Genomic DNA, 13788 nt, shown 5'->3' with positions numbered 1-13788 from the left:
TCTTTTAGAGGTGGAAATCCGAAAGGCATCTCCCATTCCAAACACCAGACCCTGAACAGAACACCATATGTGTGGGGGGACAGGTTAAACATGCTAACCGTATCTCCAGCCAGTGGCTTAAGGATCCTGAGCCCACCTAGCTAATGACTGATGCAGGCTGCACAAATCTCACCACGTCTTGTTATTTATATTCTTTTGTTGCAAGAAGAGTACGACGTTCCTCAGTGTTAGTGTATTAGGAGATCAAGAGCATGAAATGGTAGTGTGGTCACAGGCAGGCTGTTGGTGTGTGCGGTAAGGAGAGGGAATTTTCCTTGTAGGAACTAGGGCTCTCATACACCTAGCAAGCTAGGTGTCATGCTTCATCATTTGAGCCTGCCCCTTGCCAAGTCGGTGCTGCAATACCTGGTGGGCACCCGAAACCGGGGCTCTTTGTCTGGGATCTTTTGTTCCTGCCAGTGTGTGCAGTGGGGGTGAGGGGCCTAGTATGTGTAGATGTAAGGGAAGTACGTGAATTAAAATAGGTCAGTTAGTCCTAACCAAACTTTTATTCCAGAGGTAAACTGCCTAATTAAAAGGTGGAGAGGGGAATAGAACTAGTAATTAAGTGTCTAGTGGTATGTACCCTGCTCTCGGGTGATCAACATGTTTCGTGTCTCAATAGTCACCTCGATCAGGACACTTCTTCAGGATCAGTGAAAATCTACCTACAACAAGGTAAGTGAAAACTACATACCCTGTATGGTCATAGTAAACCTAGGAGATGGATGATAAATAGGTGGGGGAACATGTAAAAAACACATCAGCCTTCGAGTGAATAAATCGTTATCAACTAGTGAACCAGTCACTGTCCAAGGATGCTCAATCACGCCTAAGGCCATGGTGTACCATTCAGATATGGTGTCCACATTATATATAGCATGTTAAAACAGTGTAGACCATTATCTAGACATGCTAAAACAGTTTAGACCATTATCTAGACAATTCAAAGGCCTCCACTGGAGTGCTCGTGTGCATATCAGATAGCTGTGCATGGTATAAAGATAAAAAAACAAATAGTAATAGAACGATTATGATCACAAAAAAGTTGTAACTTCTCGTTCCTACCCGATGCCGAAAAGGCATTTGACCGTGTATCTTGGCAGTTCTTATGGGACATTATGGAATTCAATAATTTTGGGCCAGGCTTTATTAAAGCCATAAAAGCTTTGTACATCAATCCAAGGGCTAAACTTTCCATTGGTGGCTCAGAATCGGAGTTTGTAGAGGTACAAAGAGGCACTAGGCAGGGTTGCCCATGCTCCCCGATATTATTTGCTCTAGTTATTAATCCTTTAATTTTAAAGCTACTTATTTCCCCTCAAATCCAGCCAGTTAAGGTGGGCCCCTACTCAACTAAAATTCTGGCATACGCCGACGATATCGCCGTGCTTACAACCAATCCGGCTGACGCAGTAGTAGAAATAGAGCAAATTACCCAGGTGTTTGGATCCTACTCTGGCTATTCCCTAAATAGGGATAAAACCATGGTTCTCTGTACAAATCACATCACATATGACAGCCCTTATAAGGTTAAAAATGCAATTTATCTTGGTGTAAATATATCTCCTGAGGTGAAGGATATCAATCAGCTTAACTATGATCCTTTGATCAATTTAGTAAAAACCGACCTCAGGAGGGTAGACAGTCTACACCTCTCTATAATAGGGAGGGCGAATTATATTAAAATGAGCATATTCCCGAGAATACTCTATCTGTTTCGGGCCATTCCACTGATGGCTGATGGTAGCACTATTAAAATTCTAGATTCCACTATATCCAAATTCTCATGGAACTATGGGAAAATTAGGAGAGCGTTACCATTACTGACTCTTCCTCAACATAGAGGTGGCCTTGGTATTCCGAATTTGACACTCTATCTTTGGTCAACATTACTTCAGCAAATGGGCCCGCTTTTTAATGTTAAACCTTCCACTCCGTCTAATATAGATTTGCATATCCCTTCTATTTTTGAACTTGGATTAGGTGGTAGGTGCCAAGGCTTATTCTTGAGACAAGTTGAGGCATCATATTATAAAAAGATCAAATTCAAGGTGATTAGCGATTCATGGAAAATATGGAAACTTGCCTCTAAACATCTACGTATTCCTAAAATCACTAAATACACCTCTCTATGGCATAGTATGATCCTACCGGCTTGTTTAAAGGATAACATTTCTAGGAAATGGGAGAATCTTGGCATTCATACACTAGGTGACTTTTTTGGACAAGATGTTTCCCCCATCCTTTGAAGGGCTTCAGCAGAGATTCGATATTCCATCTACAGACTATTTAAAATACTTTCAAGTGTTTACCAGTATTCGTAATTCTAAACTCAACATTAATCTAGATAGTTTTCATTTTTTTTCTATTATTGGGAGACGGGCTACCAGGATAGGAACTCTATATGACACACTTTCTGAATTTTCTGTTGATGATTTAGATCGTGTTGAGCGATCTTGGGCACTAAAACGCTGAAATCCAGATGTGGACATTGACTATTCCCTAACACTCTCAGCAACATTATTTTTAGCCCCCAATCTTAAAGCTCAATATTATAAAACTATCTACAATCTTTATTATACCCCGTTTAAGCTTTTCACGTGGGGATTGCGGGCAGATGACTGTTGCCCAAGATGTGGACCTGCTCAAGCAAATCTAATCCACATGTTTGCTGATTGTCCCAAGCTCGATATCTTACAAACTATGATTGGAGGATTTTGGGCTCAAGTTTTTGGTCGGAGTCTCAGATCCTCTGCTACTTTATATCTTCTGGGTCATGATGAATCCTTAGGCTATAGTACGGAGGAACGCAGGATTTTTAGGCACCGCCGTCCTTCGTATTATACTGGCTGCCCGATGGAAAGATTCTGCTGTACCCACTTTTCAGATGTGGCTTAGTCGATTCCTTGCCACATACAAGCAGGAGGTAGCTATATATAGTACAAGAGGTAGAAAATCTAGAGCTCTTGGTGCCCAGATTTGGGCCCCAATTTCCGATTGGTATTCCAATGCAAGACTTCCCTCCTGATATGATTTGAATTGATATGATGTTATTAATTTATATAGCTTTTTTTTCTTTTGAATCTTTGTTTTTTGGTGTCTACATGTATTGGTTAATAATGTTTTTTTTTCTACTTGTTATTGGTATATTTTCTCTATTGAATTATCTGATGTATTATCGTTATATTACGTTGTTATTCTTTTGTAATGAAAATTCTTAATCACTACTGATCATGCTCAATAAAAATTAAAAAAAAAAAAAGTTGTAACTTTGATAGAATTAAGGAAACTAGTAACAGGACATCACAGGACTCACCTAAACTGCCCGCAACAAATAGCTTGCTGCAGTAGTCGGCGGTATTGGATGCCAATTGGGTCCTAGAGGGGAAAGGGGGGCTCCATGTTAGCCTTGAAGGTCAACCAGTGTCGAAAGAAATTTTAAAACTTATAAAAAGGAGTTCAAAACAATGTCATTGTTAATGATGACGTCCAAAGTTAGGGTAAATTCATGTGGTGGCTAATTCCCATTGAGGAACCGGCCCTATGCGGCAGGTCATGCGAAGGGCCGGCCGCCCTGGGATCAAGCCACCGAACGGTGTGCATACAGCAAGCTGGAGCACGTCCTATCAGCAGCCCAGACCTGGCTCAGCGTCGCTTCCACATGTCAGCTGCACTCCGGATGGGCTTCACAGCAGGTAGCCAGAAGGAGCCCATAGCTACGGACATTCACCATCTTACGAGTGAAACAAAGACCGGGTACTCACCAGCATAATAGACGCTTGTATTGGAGACCTACCCTGCTGCCGACACGGGGATGGTAAAGGTGCATTGGCAGCTGGTCGGAATGTATTGGTGCCTCAGGGTCATGTGATGGGTCATGTGCTGGGTCAAGTGTTAGGCTCAACCCAAGACATAGAAAAGGTATAATTAGGATCGCTAGGAAGCATTGCAGTGGCGACCATCTTGTGATCTGTTGCTGTAACCAGTGTGTGTATCTAATTGTCAGACCAGAGGTGTCTGTTCTATTTCACGGGACTATGCTCCAATGTCGATCAAGATTTTAACAAAGACCTGGGGAAAGTATAATTATAGGGCAACGGTACATATTACATAGTATCACTGTGTGGATGAATAGTTGAAACTTCACTGGTCAATGGTGTACTGTGCCAGGGGTATTGGGGTTCAGTACAACGAGACCCAAATGATGATGATACAGCATGTAACATGGTATCACTGTGTGGTTGGATAGAATGAAACACCACTAAGAGGTAGTGTGAACTAGTCCGTTAAAAGTACTCGTTGTTGCTTTAGTCCCCTCATGGTAACATCAATGGTCAATGGTGTACTGTGCCGGGGCTACTAGGTGTTAACTTCAATGCGCCCCAAGGGATATCATCATTAAGCCCAGTAGTGTGTGCTGTTAGTCTATGCACCCATCGCTGTTCAATTCTGAACAGTGCAGCTTTGTTGATCGTGGGGAAGGCTTCTAATATAGTCCAACACAGGTTATCAGGGGTGTGTTTTGTTTCTTTGTAGTGGGTATAGAGTTTAGTTGTGGCCCTCTCGCAACGGATGTTGCTCCGGTGCTCAGCAATCCTTGTCTTAATGGGTCGCATAGTCATGCCTATGTACCGCATGCCACAAGGGCATGTGAGCATGTAGATGCATTGCTTGGTGTTGCAGTTAGTGTGTCTCTTTTGTGTCCATTTAAAGTTAGGTCCTAGTGCCAGCTCTTTAGTAGCAGTGGTCAGAGGGCAGGCAACGCATGAAGCGCAGGGATAGTGCCCAGTCACCGCTGGCATGTCCCTTAAGGTCCTTTGAGTATCAATATTAGGTTTTCTAGGTCTGGTATGCACCAATGAGGCTTTGAGATTGCGAGTCCTTTTGTACGCAAATCTGGGTTTCGGAAGGTTTAAATCCCCTGTGTTCAAGATATGCCAGTGTTTAAGAATTATCTTCTTGATTCTTGTGGAGTCTGGGGTAAAAGACGTCACACATGTGAGAGTATTCGTCAGTGGTTTAGAACGGGGTTCCAGTAGTGCCTCCCTTGGGTTGTTCCTGCCCTTTTCAAGTGATTTCTTTTTCGGGGTAACCCCTAAGCATGAGGTTAGATGCCAAGGTAGTGGCCTCTGTCTTATAGTCAGCGAGTGTGGTACAATTGCGTCTGATTCTTAAAAATTGACCGAAAGGGAGGTTATCTCTCAGTGCTTTGGGGTGGTGGCTGGCGTATAGAAGAAGGCAGTTTCGGTCGGTTGTTTTTTTGTACAATGATGCTGTTAGACCTCCTTTTGTGCGGGTGATCTTCACATCTAAAAATGGAACGGATGTGTCTGCGATCGTGTGAGTGAACTTGAGATATTCATTAAGCCCATTAATCCACCCTACGAATTGTTCACAGTCAGCGCTAATGCCATGCCAGAAAATCAGACTATCGTCAATAAAGCGTTTCCACAGTCTCAAGTTACAGTGGTATGGATTGGCAGTGTTTAAGATGTGTTCTTGTTCAAATGCTGCCATGCAGATACAGGCTAGGCTAGGAGCAAATGTGCTCCCTATAGATGTACCCTGGCTCTGATGGAACAGTTGTTTTTGGAACTCAAAGAAGTTCTCTGTCAGAGCCAGGGTAGCACACTCCATTATGAATGAAATTGGGGTTGGCGATGACCACTCACGGGTGTTGAGAATTGTCTCAACGGTCACAAGGGTGGCCCTCTGAGGAATGTTGGTATAGAGGGCCTCAACGTCAAGTGTGACAAGGAGGTCAATCTCTCATGGTTGTGGTATTTTGTCTATGATTCACAGGATGTTGGTAGTATCTCTCACAAATGATGGGGTTTCTCTCACCACTGGTTTCAGGAAGTTGTCACAAAAAATGGAGAGGGGTTCTAAAATAGAACCAATCCGTGAAACAATAGGGCGGCAGGGAACCGGGGTACTCCCTTTATGAATTTTAGGTAAGGTGTAGAAATATGGTACCCTCGGTTCCTTGGCGATTAAGAAATCTGCCTCCTTGTGTCTAATCCAGCCATTTGGTTCCGCCTCGTATACCAGAGTGGAGATCTTGGTCGCCAGACGCGATGTGGGGTCTGTTTGAATGGGGGTATAGTATCTCACGTTGGAGAGTTGACGTCAACATTCAGTTTTGTGGTCAACAGCTGATTGTATCACTGTCGCACCGCCCTTGTCGGCCTACTTTATAGTGATGTTTGGGTCATCAGCTAGGGCTCTGACTGTGTTCTCTTCCATAGTAGAGAGATTATGAAAAGGTGTCTGTCGCTGTGGTAGGTCAAGCTCTTTTAAGACAGCCTGTTCTAAGGCAATGACCTCCACTGGCACCATATTACTATATGGTGTGAAAGAGGAAGGATTCCTCAGTCCTGAGTCCTCCTGTTCAGTGGGTGGAGTGTCTTTAAAGAAAGCCTTAAGTCTTATGGTACGAAAAGGTACGAAACCAATTGTGTATCTCACAATGGGTTCTGAATTTGTCTGTTTTAGGACTAGGGACGAAACCTAGACCTTTCTGTAGTATAGCTTTCTCAGGTTCAGAGAGTGTATGATGAGAGAGTTTAACCATTAGGTCTTTCTGCCTTGTGTCTTGCTCCTGGTGTCCATCCCGCTGGTTGTTTGATCTTGCCATTGGACCTGTTTTTGTGTACCTCTTCTGTTGCACCCTCTTCCTCTGACTAAAAAAGGTGGGTTAACATGGTTAAAGTATTGAGGAGGGGAGGACCCTGTTGGTATTGGGGAAATTGCCGAAAGGGAGGAGCTTACTAGCTTACTAGGTGTGTGAGAGCCCTAGTTCCTACAAGGAGAATTCCCTCTCTTTACCGCACACACCAATAGCTTGCCTGTGACCACACTACCCTTTCATGCTCTTGATCTCCTAATACACTAACTTTGTACTCTTCTTGCAACATAGCCATGTTGGGGCATGTGCGCTTGACCTCCATAAATAGGCCCCCCGTCCCTCTGTTTTGCTCAACATTTATATTCTTTTGCCACAAGAAAAGGTCTTGACTTAAGTTCAGGTGTAAATATCTAAAAGTGACATATTGCTTTTCTCATTGTTGTTGTAACCTATAGTTAGTTAGAGGGAAGTATTTTTCTTATCTTACATTGTTACTTTCATCTGTTACTTTCATCTGCACCCATAACTTGTAAAGCACCGTTTAATATTTCAATTCCATCTGTGTGTAAGAACAACAGGAAAAAACTGAACATATAATAGATTTTTTTTCCGATTGATGGTTGATGGTTGAAGCCAAAATTCACTCCACCTTTGTGAATTTACAGATCTAAAAAATATCCATGTTTTTTATACTCGTGTGCTCTGAATCTTATACCACAACGGTGTTGGTGTGCTTCGTTTGTCATGTATTTATAGTTGGTAAAAAATGGTGCTTTATGAAATAAGTCACAATGCATTATTCCGTTGCAGGTGTGAAAATACTCAATAAAATGAACGTGAACTTCGAAAATGGACTAGAATTACACGGAGGATCACAGAAATTAAAAAACCTTACTTTTTCGTCAGGATCACACAATGCGTTCGCAGATGGCAGTCAGCCGTCTGGAGAATTCTATGAAATGAACCCCTCTGCTCAAGTGATCCAACCTTCTTCCACTCAGCACTCATGTCTTCACCTTGACGGCATTGGTGACTGGGACACACGTGAAATGCTGCACGCCCATGAGCTAGAAGAAGTCAAATCTAGAGTTACACAGATGGAAAAGACCATGCGTTGGTGGTCTGACTGCACCGCCAACTGGAGAGAAAAATGGAGCAAAGTGCGAGCAGAGAGAAACAAAGCTCGCGAGGAAGTGGGGCAACTACGATTACAACTAGAGACTACAACTAAGGAATTAATTACAACAAAAAAAGATCTGCAGGAATTTATAATTGAAAATAAGGAGCTGAATGAGGAAGTTTGTAACAAAAATGAGTTTTTTTCAAAAGTTGTCAGTAGGAGTGGAGACGGTTGTCCAGTTGACATTGAGGGGCATCTGCTTCAAGAAATAAAGAACAACACAATCATTCATTTGCAAGAACTGGACAACATGGTAAGTACATTAAGAATGGAAGAATGTTTGTCAAATGAAAGTGTATTGTATGGGAAACACCTTATGCAACTGTTAACCTGCCTAGTTGAAGGACACATTTTCTTAGTTCTAAATCATTTAATGCCGAGGCCTAAAATGAAACAATTTAACTTAACCTATACTTTCATGCAACAGAAATGATCGAAATTCAGGTAAGAAATAAAAAACGATAGTACTCTCAAATCAGTGTCGAGAAGCAATTGTTTATTCAGATCAGAAATTATACAAATGTGGTAGGTATATGTCCTGTAAATACTCAGCAGAAAATTAAGTGCATTTTTGGATGTATGAGAGGATTTAGTATGTAAATAAACGTATGCATCACCAAAAATGTGTCTTTTTGCATATGCACGATTATATCTGAGTTTTTAAAGTATTTTAGATCTAAAATCTGTCCGGTTGAAAAATATTTGAAATATTGTCTGAGAGCTGTAAAAAAAATAAAGCCAAAAGATTTACAGAAAAAGTAGATCTAAGACTATCCTACACTTCCAGGAGAAAACGTACTCGCATTCCATTTACCTGACCTTGGAAGTCTATAGAGCGAAGGCCCAAAGCACCACATTGTATGGCGCTGAAGTTTGGAGTTACACTGATACCACTCGGCTCGCAGTAATGGAGAATACATTCATCAGATCATTGCTCTCAGTACTCGTAAGTGCTCCCTTGGTCCAACTTTATTTTGACACAGGGATGAAAAAGGTATCTGATCGGGAGCACTTAAAACCACTAATATTCTGGATCCGTATCTGGACTACTTCAGAATTATCTGAATATAGAAACTCCTTGAGTGATGTAAGGAACATGGATCGGGATGTGAGCTCCGCAGGCTTGGGATCCTAATGTGAACTTTATCCTAAAACAGCCTCAATATGCGAGTAGGAAACGTAGATTAAAAGAAACAAGATGAAACTGGTAATCAAAAGAAACTGGATTTAACTACTCATGCTCTGGAAGTCCCAAGATTGCGGGGGAAGGCAGAAACGCCTACCAGAGGCTACACGGGCTCAATGCAGGGTGCTGTGGACTCGGAGTGAAATCGAAGTGGAAATAGGTAGAGGGATCCGGCGTAAGATCATAAATGCCTCATTATCACAAGACCAAATACCGGACTGCCTAAAAACAGGGCAAGTCATTCCTCTCTTAAAAAAACCAGCAGAGAACCCTTCTGCACCAGACAACTTCAGACCTGTAACTAACATTCCCATGCTAGCCAAAGTTCTGAAAAAATGTCTCCAACAACAATTGAGTCTTCACATTTCCGATTTCAATCTGCTGAATGATTGCCAATCTGGGTTCAGACTGAACCATAGTACAGAAACTGCAATCCTGCATATAGTAGATGACGCTTTACTGGCTCTCGACCACAAAGACACATGTCTCCTAATACTGTTGGACCTGTCCTCTGCTTTCGACACAGTAAACCATGCCAAAATAATTGATAGGCTGAAAAACAGAATGAGGCTAGATGGTACAGTCCTTGAGTGGTTCAGCTCCTTTCTAGAGAATAGATCGCAAACATTCATTGTCAACCAAACCCTGTCAGGCCCAACCAGGAATACAATTGGAGTTCCACAAGGTTCAACGTTATCCCCGGCGCTTTTCACTCTATATGTAGAACGACTAACGGTTATGCTACAAAAAGTGAATATTTTGTTCCATATGTACGCGGATGACACACAGCAGTATATCAAGGTGGCATCAACAGGAGATATAATGACTATGAACCAAGTCCTAACGAGAACCCTCCAATGACTAACCAAGAACCACCTGAAGTTAAATCCTCAGAAAACTGAATTCTTACTGATTACCCCACAGAAAAGCAAATTTAAGATAGCAGAATGGTCCAACCTTATCACTGCTATAAAATTTACTCCAAAGATTGTCGACTACACTAAATCTTTGGGAATTACTCTTGACAAAAACCTGAACATGGTAGCACATATCAACACAAAGGCAAAGAACGCCCGTTTCCATCTAAGCTACCTGCTGAAACTAAAACCAATCCTAAACAAAACAGATCTTAAAACAGCAGTCCAGGCACTGGTCATATCCAGGATCGAATATGGTTGCACTACATTGGCTGGGCTCCCCAAGGTCACAACAGCCCCATTAAAAGCATGTCTTAATGCAGCCACAAGACTGATATCGGGATCCCAAAAATTCAACCATATCTCCCCTCACTTGAAAGTGCTCAACTGGCTACCCTTCGAAGCAAGACATCACTTCAAATTAGCATGCATCACTCATAAAGCATTGCACAATAAAACACCAGTTTACCTTGCACAGAAACTCACGCTTTCAGGAGGATACCGAGTCTCCAGGAGCAAAGCTGATCTACTACTGAAACCAGCTCGTTTTTGTAAGAAAAGAACTTATGGCCGAGCGTTCTCAGGGGTAGCACCAAGATTTGGAACGCACTCCCCCTAAGCATTAGAAGAATTCCATCCATTGCAGCATTAAAAAAAGAAGCAAAATCGTTTTATATGAGAACATTTCTCCCATAACACTGTACAGCAGAACCTAGGGCTACAAACTTTCCATGTCTGCTTCCATGCATCCGCTCGCCTTTCACTACCCACACATGAGCTTGTATGTATGCAGTACATGTGGTTGTGTGTTTTTATACTCTGTGATATTAATTCAATTGTTGACTGTTATATATGTTTATACGCTTTCCTGAAGTTTATTGTTGTAAAGAGTTAGTGATTTGCAATCTATAAGGTTTTAATGTTGAAATACTTCGGTAAAGCACTCTGATATCCTATGCAGGGTCATGTTCGCGCTATAGAAAACACGAAATAAATAAAACACTGGTTAATGTTTGTTCGTCACTGGTGTAAATAATTGGGTTTGATCAGAATGTGGGCCATGCCTGAATTATTTTGTAAGGCGAACAAGCAGGTCCTAAAATCGACCTACTGGTGTCTGGAGTGGCAATAAATAATATCCAGGGGCCCTCTGGGCCACCTTTCTGAGCATTTTTTGGCATTAAAACCTAGTCCTGTTTTTGAAAAGTTTATGGACAATATAACACCACCGTTGACCATGAGCTTGTTTATTAGATTCAGAACAGACTGTTTGCCCCTTCGATCGTTCAGCAAAAATTGGAATAAAAGTTCTTCGTTTGATTCATGTCCAGCTTTTGGCCTGAATTCTGAGACTCTTGACCATAATATGTTTGTATGTCCTGAATACCGTGGTGTGCACAGAAAATGGCTGCGCCTGATCTGTTTGTCCATGGAAGTACTACACTTTAGAGAGGCGAAACAAATATTGGCAACTGACACATCCGGCCTGGTTGTTTTTTCTGTGAGTTGGTTCTTGTTCAAAATTTAGATAATGCAGGAGAAGTTTCTGAAACCATTGTAAATTTTTGCATTTTAGTATATGGGTTGTCCTGTGGAAGTAATTTTAAGTATTTATGTATTATATACATCATTGTGTTTATATAGCTAATATTTATTGGCAAATTCCTTTTAAAAACACTTTTCCAAACATTGCACTTTATAATATATAATGGGTTTTATATATCTTGGAACCTGTAGTTAATTCAACTAATAATGTATGCATTGCAGAGATAAGATTATCATTTTCAGGGATTATCTGGATATTCCGACAGAAAGAACTGCAATGAAGTTGCATTGCAGGAGGTCTGCTGGGATTACATTTTATGACTAAATTGTATTGATCTATTATACTATATTTATGCATTAGGGATATTGAACAAAGAGAAATCTGTTATATGTATCACATGGAAGTTTTGTACCTTTGATGGTTATGAAACCGAATAAAAAATCTCTAATTTGATTTGATACAATAACAGTACTTTGTGTGACAAAATATATGCATGCACAAACTAAATAAAAAAGAATTCAGTTACAATGTGCGACATTCAAAAATATATGTTTCCTATCTATACAGTGATACCGTAATAAATAAGTTTATTAAAATAAAAGATGAATTCTGTACACAGAATCACTTTCTATCTGCCTTCAATATGCATCTATAATTAATCGTATACAACAACCAGCTTTGACTTTTGCTTTTGGAGGGGCTACAGTGATTAAAAAGAAAAGGAACAATGGTTAAAGATACACAAATGTATTGTGGTGTGTCTGACCATTTGCTGTTTCTACAAATGACTTCAAAACATACAAGACAGAAAATATCTTCTAGTTTGAAATGTGTTTTAAATTCAAAACATAAATATACAGAAGATTTGCTCCACTGCCTTGTGCCCTACCAGAGTCTCTACTTGTTTATGGAGAACCCCTCTCCACGTGAATAACCAGTGTAGTGGTTTAAGGTAAAGCTATGATGAATGGAGACAGAATCAGCTGTTTCTCCACTCTTCTGAAGCTACTCCTTTGAATGCATCACTCCCCATCTAGGATGGTACTGCTATAAGGCCTGCCCCACAGGTAATGATCATGCCGACTGCTTGCCCCTTGACTGGGGAAAAAGGAGTGTTGTGGCTGTCATATCTAGAGCCATTGGAGAGTTGGCATCATCTATTCTCCCACCCAGCTCACTGCAGGGCAATGTTATGGTGTTGCTGAGGGTTACAATATAGAGGTATTTGTTTGGAGTCCTAAGAAGTGGACAAGATCCATGTGGATGGACCAATAACTCACCCTGTATGCCACCCATTGCTGATTGAAGAGGGCATCTAATGCTGAATTAAATTACCTCTGGACTGACTTCTGCTTACCTGCATTGCTGTCCTAGTAAAAAAGTGAGACATGCTACAGTGAGGGGTTGGCCTTTTTAATTGTGGATACTGCTATATATCAACTGGACAGCTGAATATTTCCTTTTCTACTGTTTTATACTAGTAGCTGAAGGGTGCATCACTTAGGTACTCCAATACGTTGTTCTGTTTTGCTGCAGATATGTCACTTTCTCTTGTGGTTGCACATTAGGGAATATTTCATATTCTATTTTCTGGAGCTGACTGTTTACACTTGCTATGCATTGTATGTTTTTGATAACCAGAGGCTGAATGTACCTTCACCCTCCGTCATCTCTACCACACTCAAACTCTCTGCTGGCAGGAGGTCATGAGCAGTTTATTGGAATTGGTGATACTGATGAACCCACTGTCTGCTCTCAGCAGACTATGAGATGAGTCGACTGGCAGTGCTTCAATGAGGGTCCTATCTTTAGGCAGATTTCTAACTCAACTGTAGAGGCTTCTTTGGTAAAGTATGGGAAAAAGTAAAATTGTTTATTTATCTAAATAAATTGCAAAATAATGTATATATAAAATATTAATGTAAATTAATGTTAGATATTTATATTAAATGTAAACAAAATAACCGAATGTTACAGCACTATTACCTTAATTTTTAATTTAATTTTGAACTAAACCTTCATTTAATTTAAATATATTAAATAAAATAAAAACCCATTTGCCGAAGATTAAATTAATTCCCACCTAAATTTAAAAAAAAAGAAAATAATACACATTAACATTATTTCCTGTGTGGCTTTATTTTCAGTCCCTGATTTCATTATTTTCTAAGGGAGGGTGTGGCAATACCAATGGATAGCCACTTGTGGTGCTGGACTAACTCCATAACTAAGCTGGAGTATTTTAATGCTGTATTGGGTCCCTTTTTGGCTAACGAAACTTTAGACCTG

General features: G+C 40.8%; 1 protein-coding gene across 1 annotated transcript in view; it reads left to right on the top strand.

The window, feature by feature from the left end:
- The window catches only part of LOC147723109 (coiled-coil domain-containing protein 102A-like), a 512857-nt gene that overhangs the window by 305686 nt on the left and 193383 nt on the right, over nucleotides 1-13788 (top strand). The window contains exon 2 of the mRNA XM_086966925.1: nucleotides 7481-8103. Within this exon, the coding sequence (XP_086823051.1) occupies nucleotides 7501-8103 (603 nt within the window). The 5' untranslated portion in view covers nucleotides 7481-7500. The remainder of the gene's footprint in view (nucleotides 1-7480; nucleotides 8104-13788) is intronic.

The sequence above is a fragment of the Lissotriton vulgaris genome, chromosome 4_1 (assembly GCF_964263255.1).
Source record: "Lissotriton vulgaris chromosome 4_1, aLisVul1.2, whole genome shotgun sequence".
Taxonomy (NCBI): domain Eukaryota; kingdom Metazoa; phylum Chordata; class Amphibia; order Caudata; family Salamandridae; genus Lissotriton; species Lissotriton vulgaris.
Note: the sequence above shows the minus strand (reverse complement) of the source record. Positions and strands in the feature narration are given on the sequence as shown.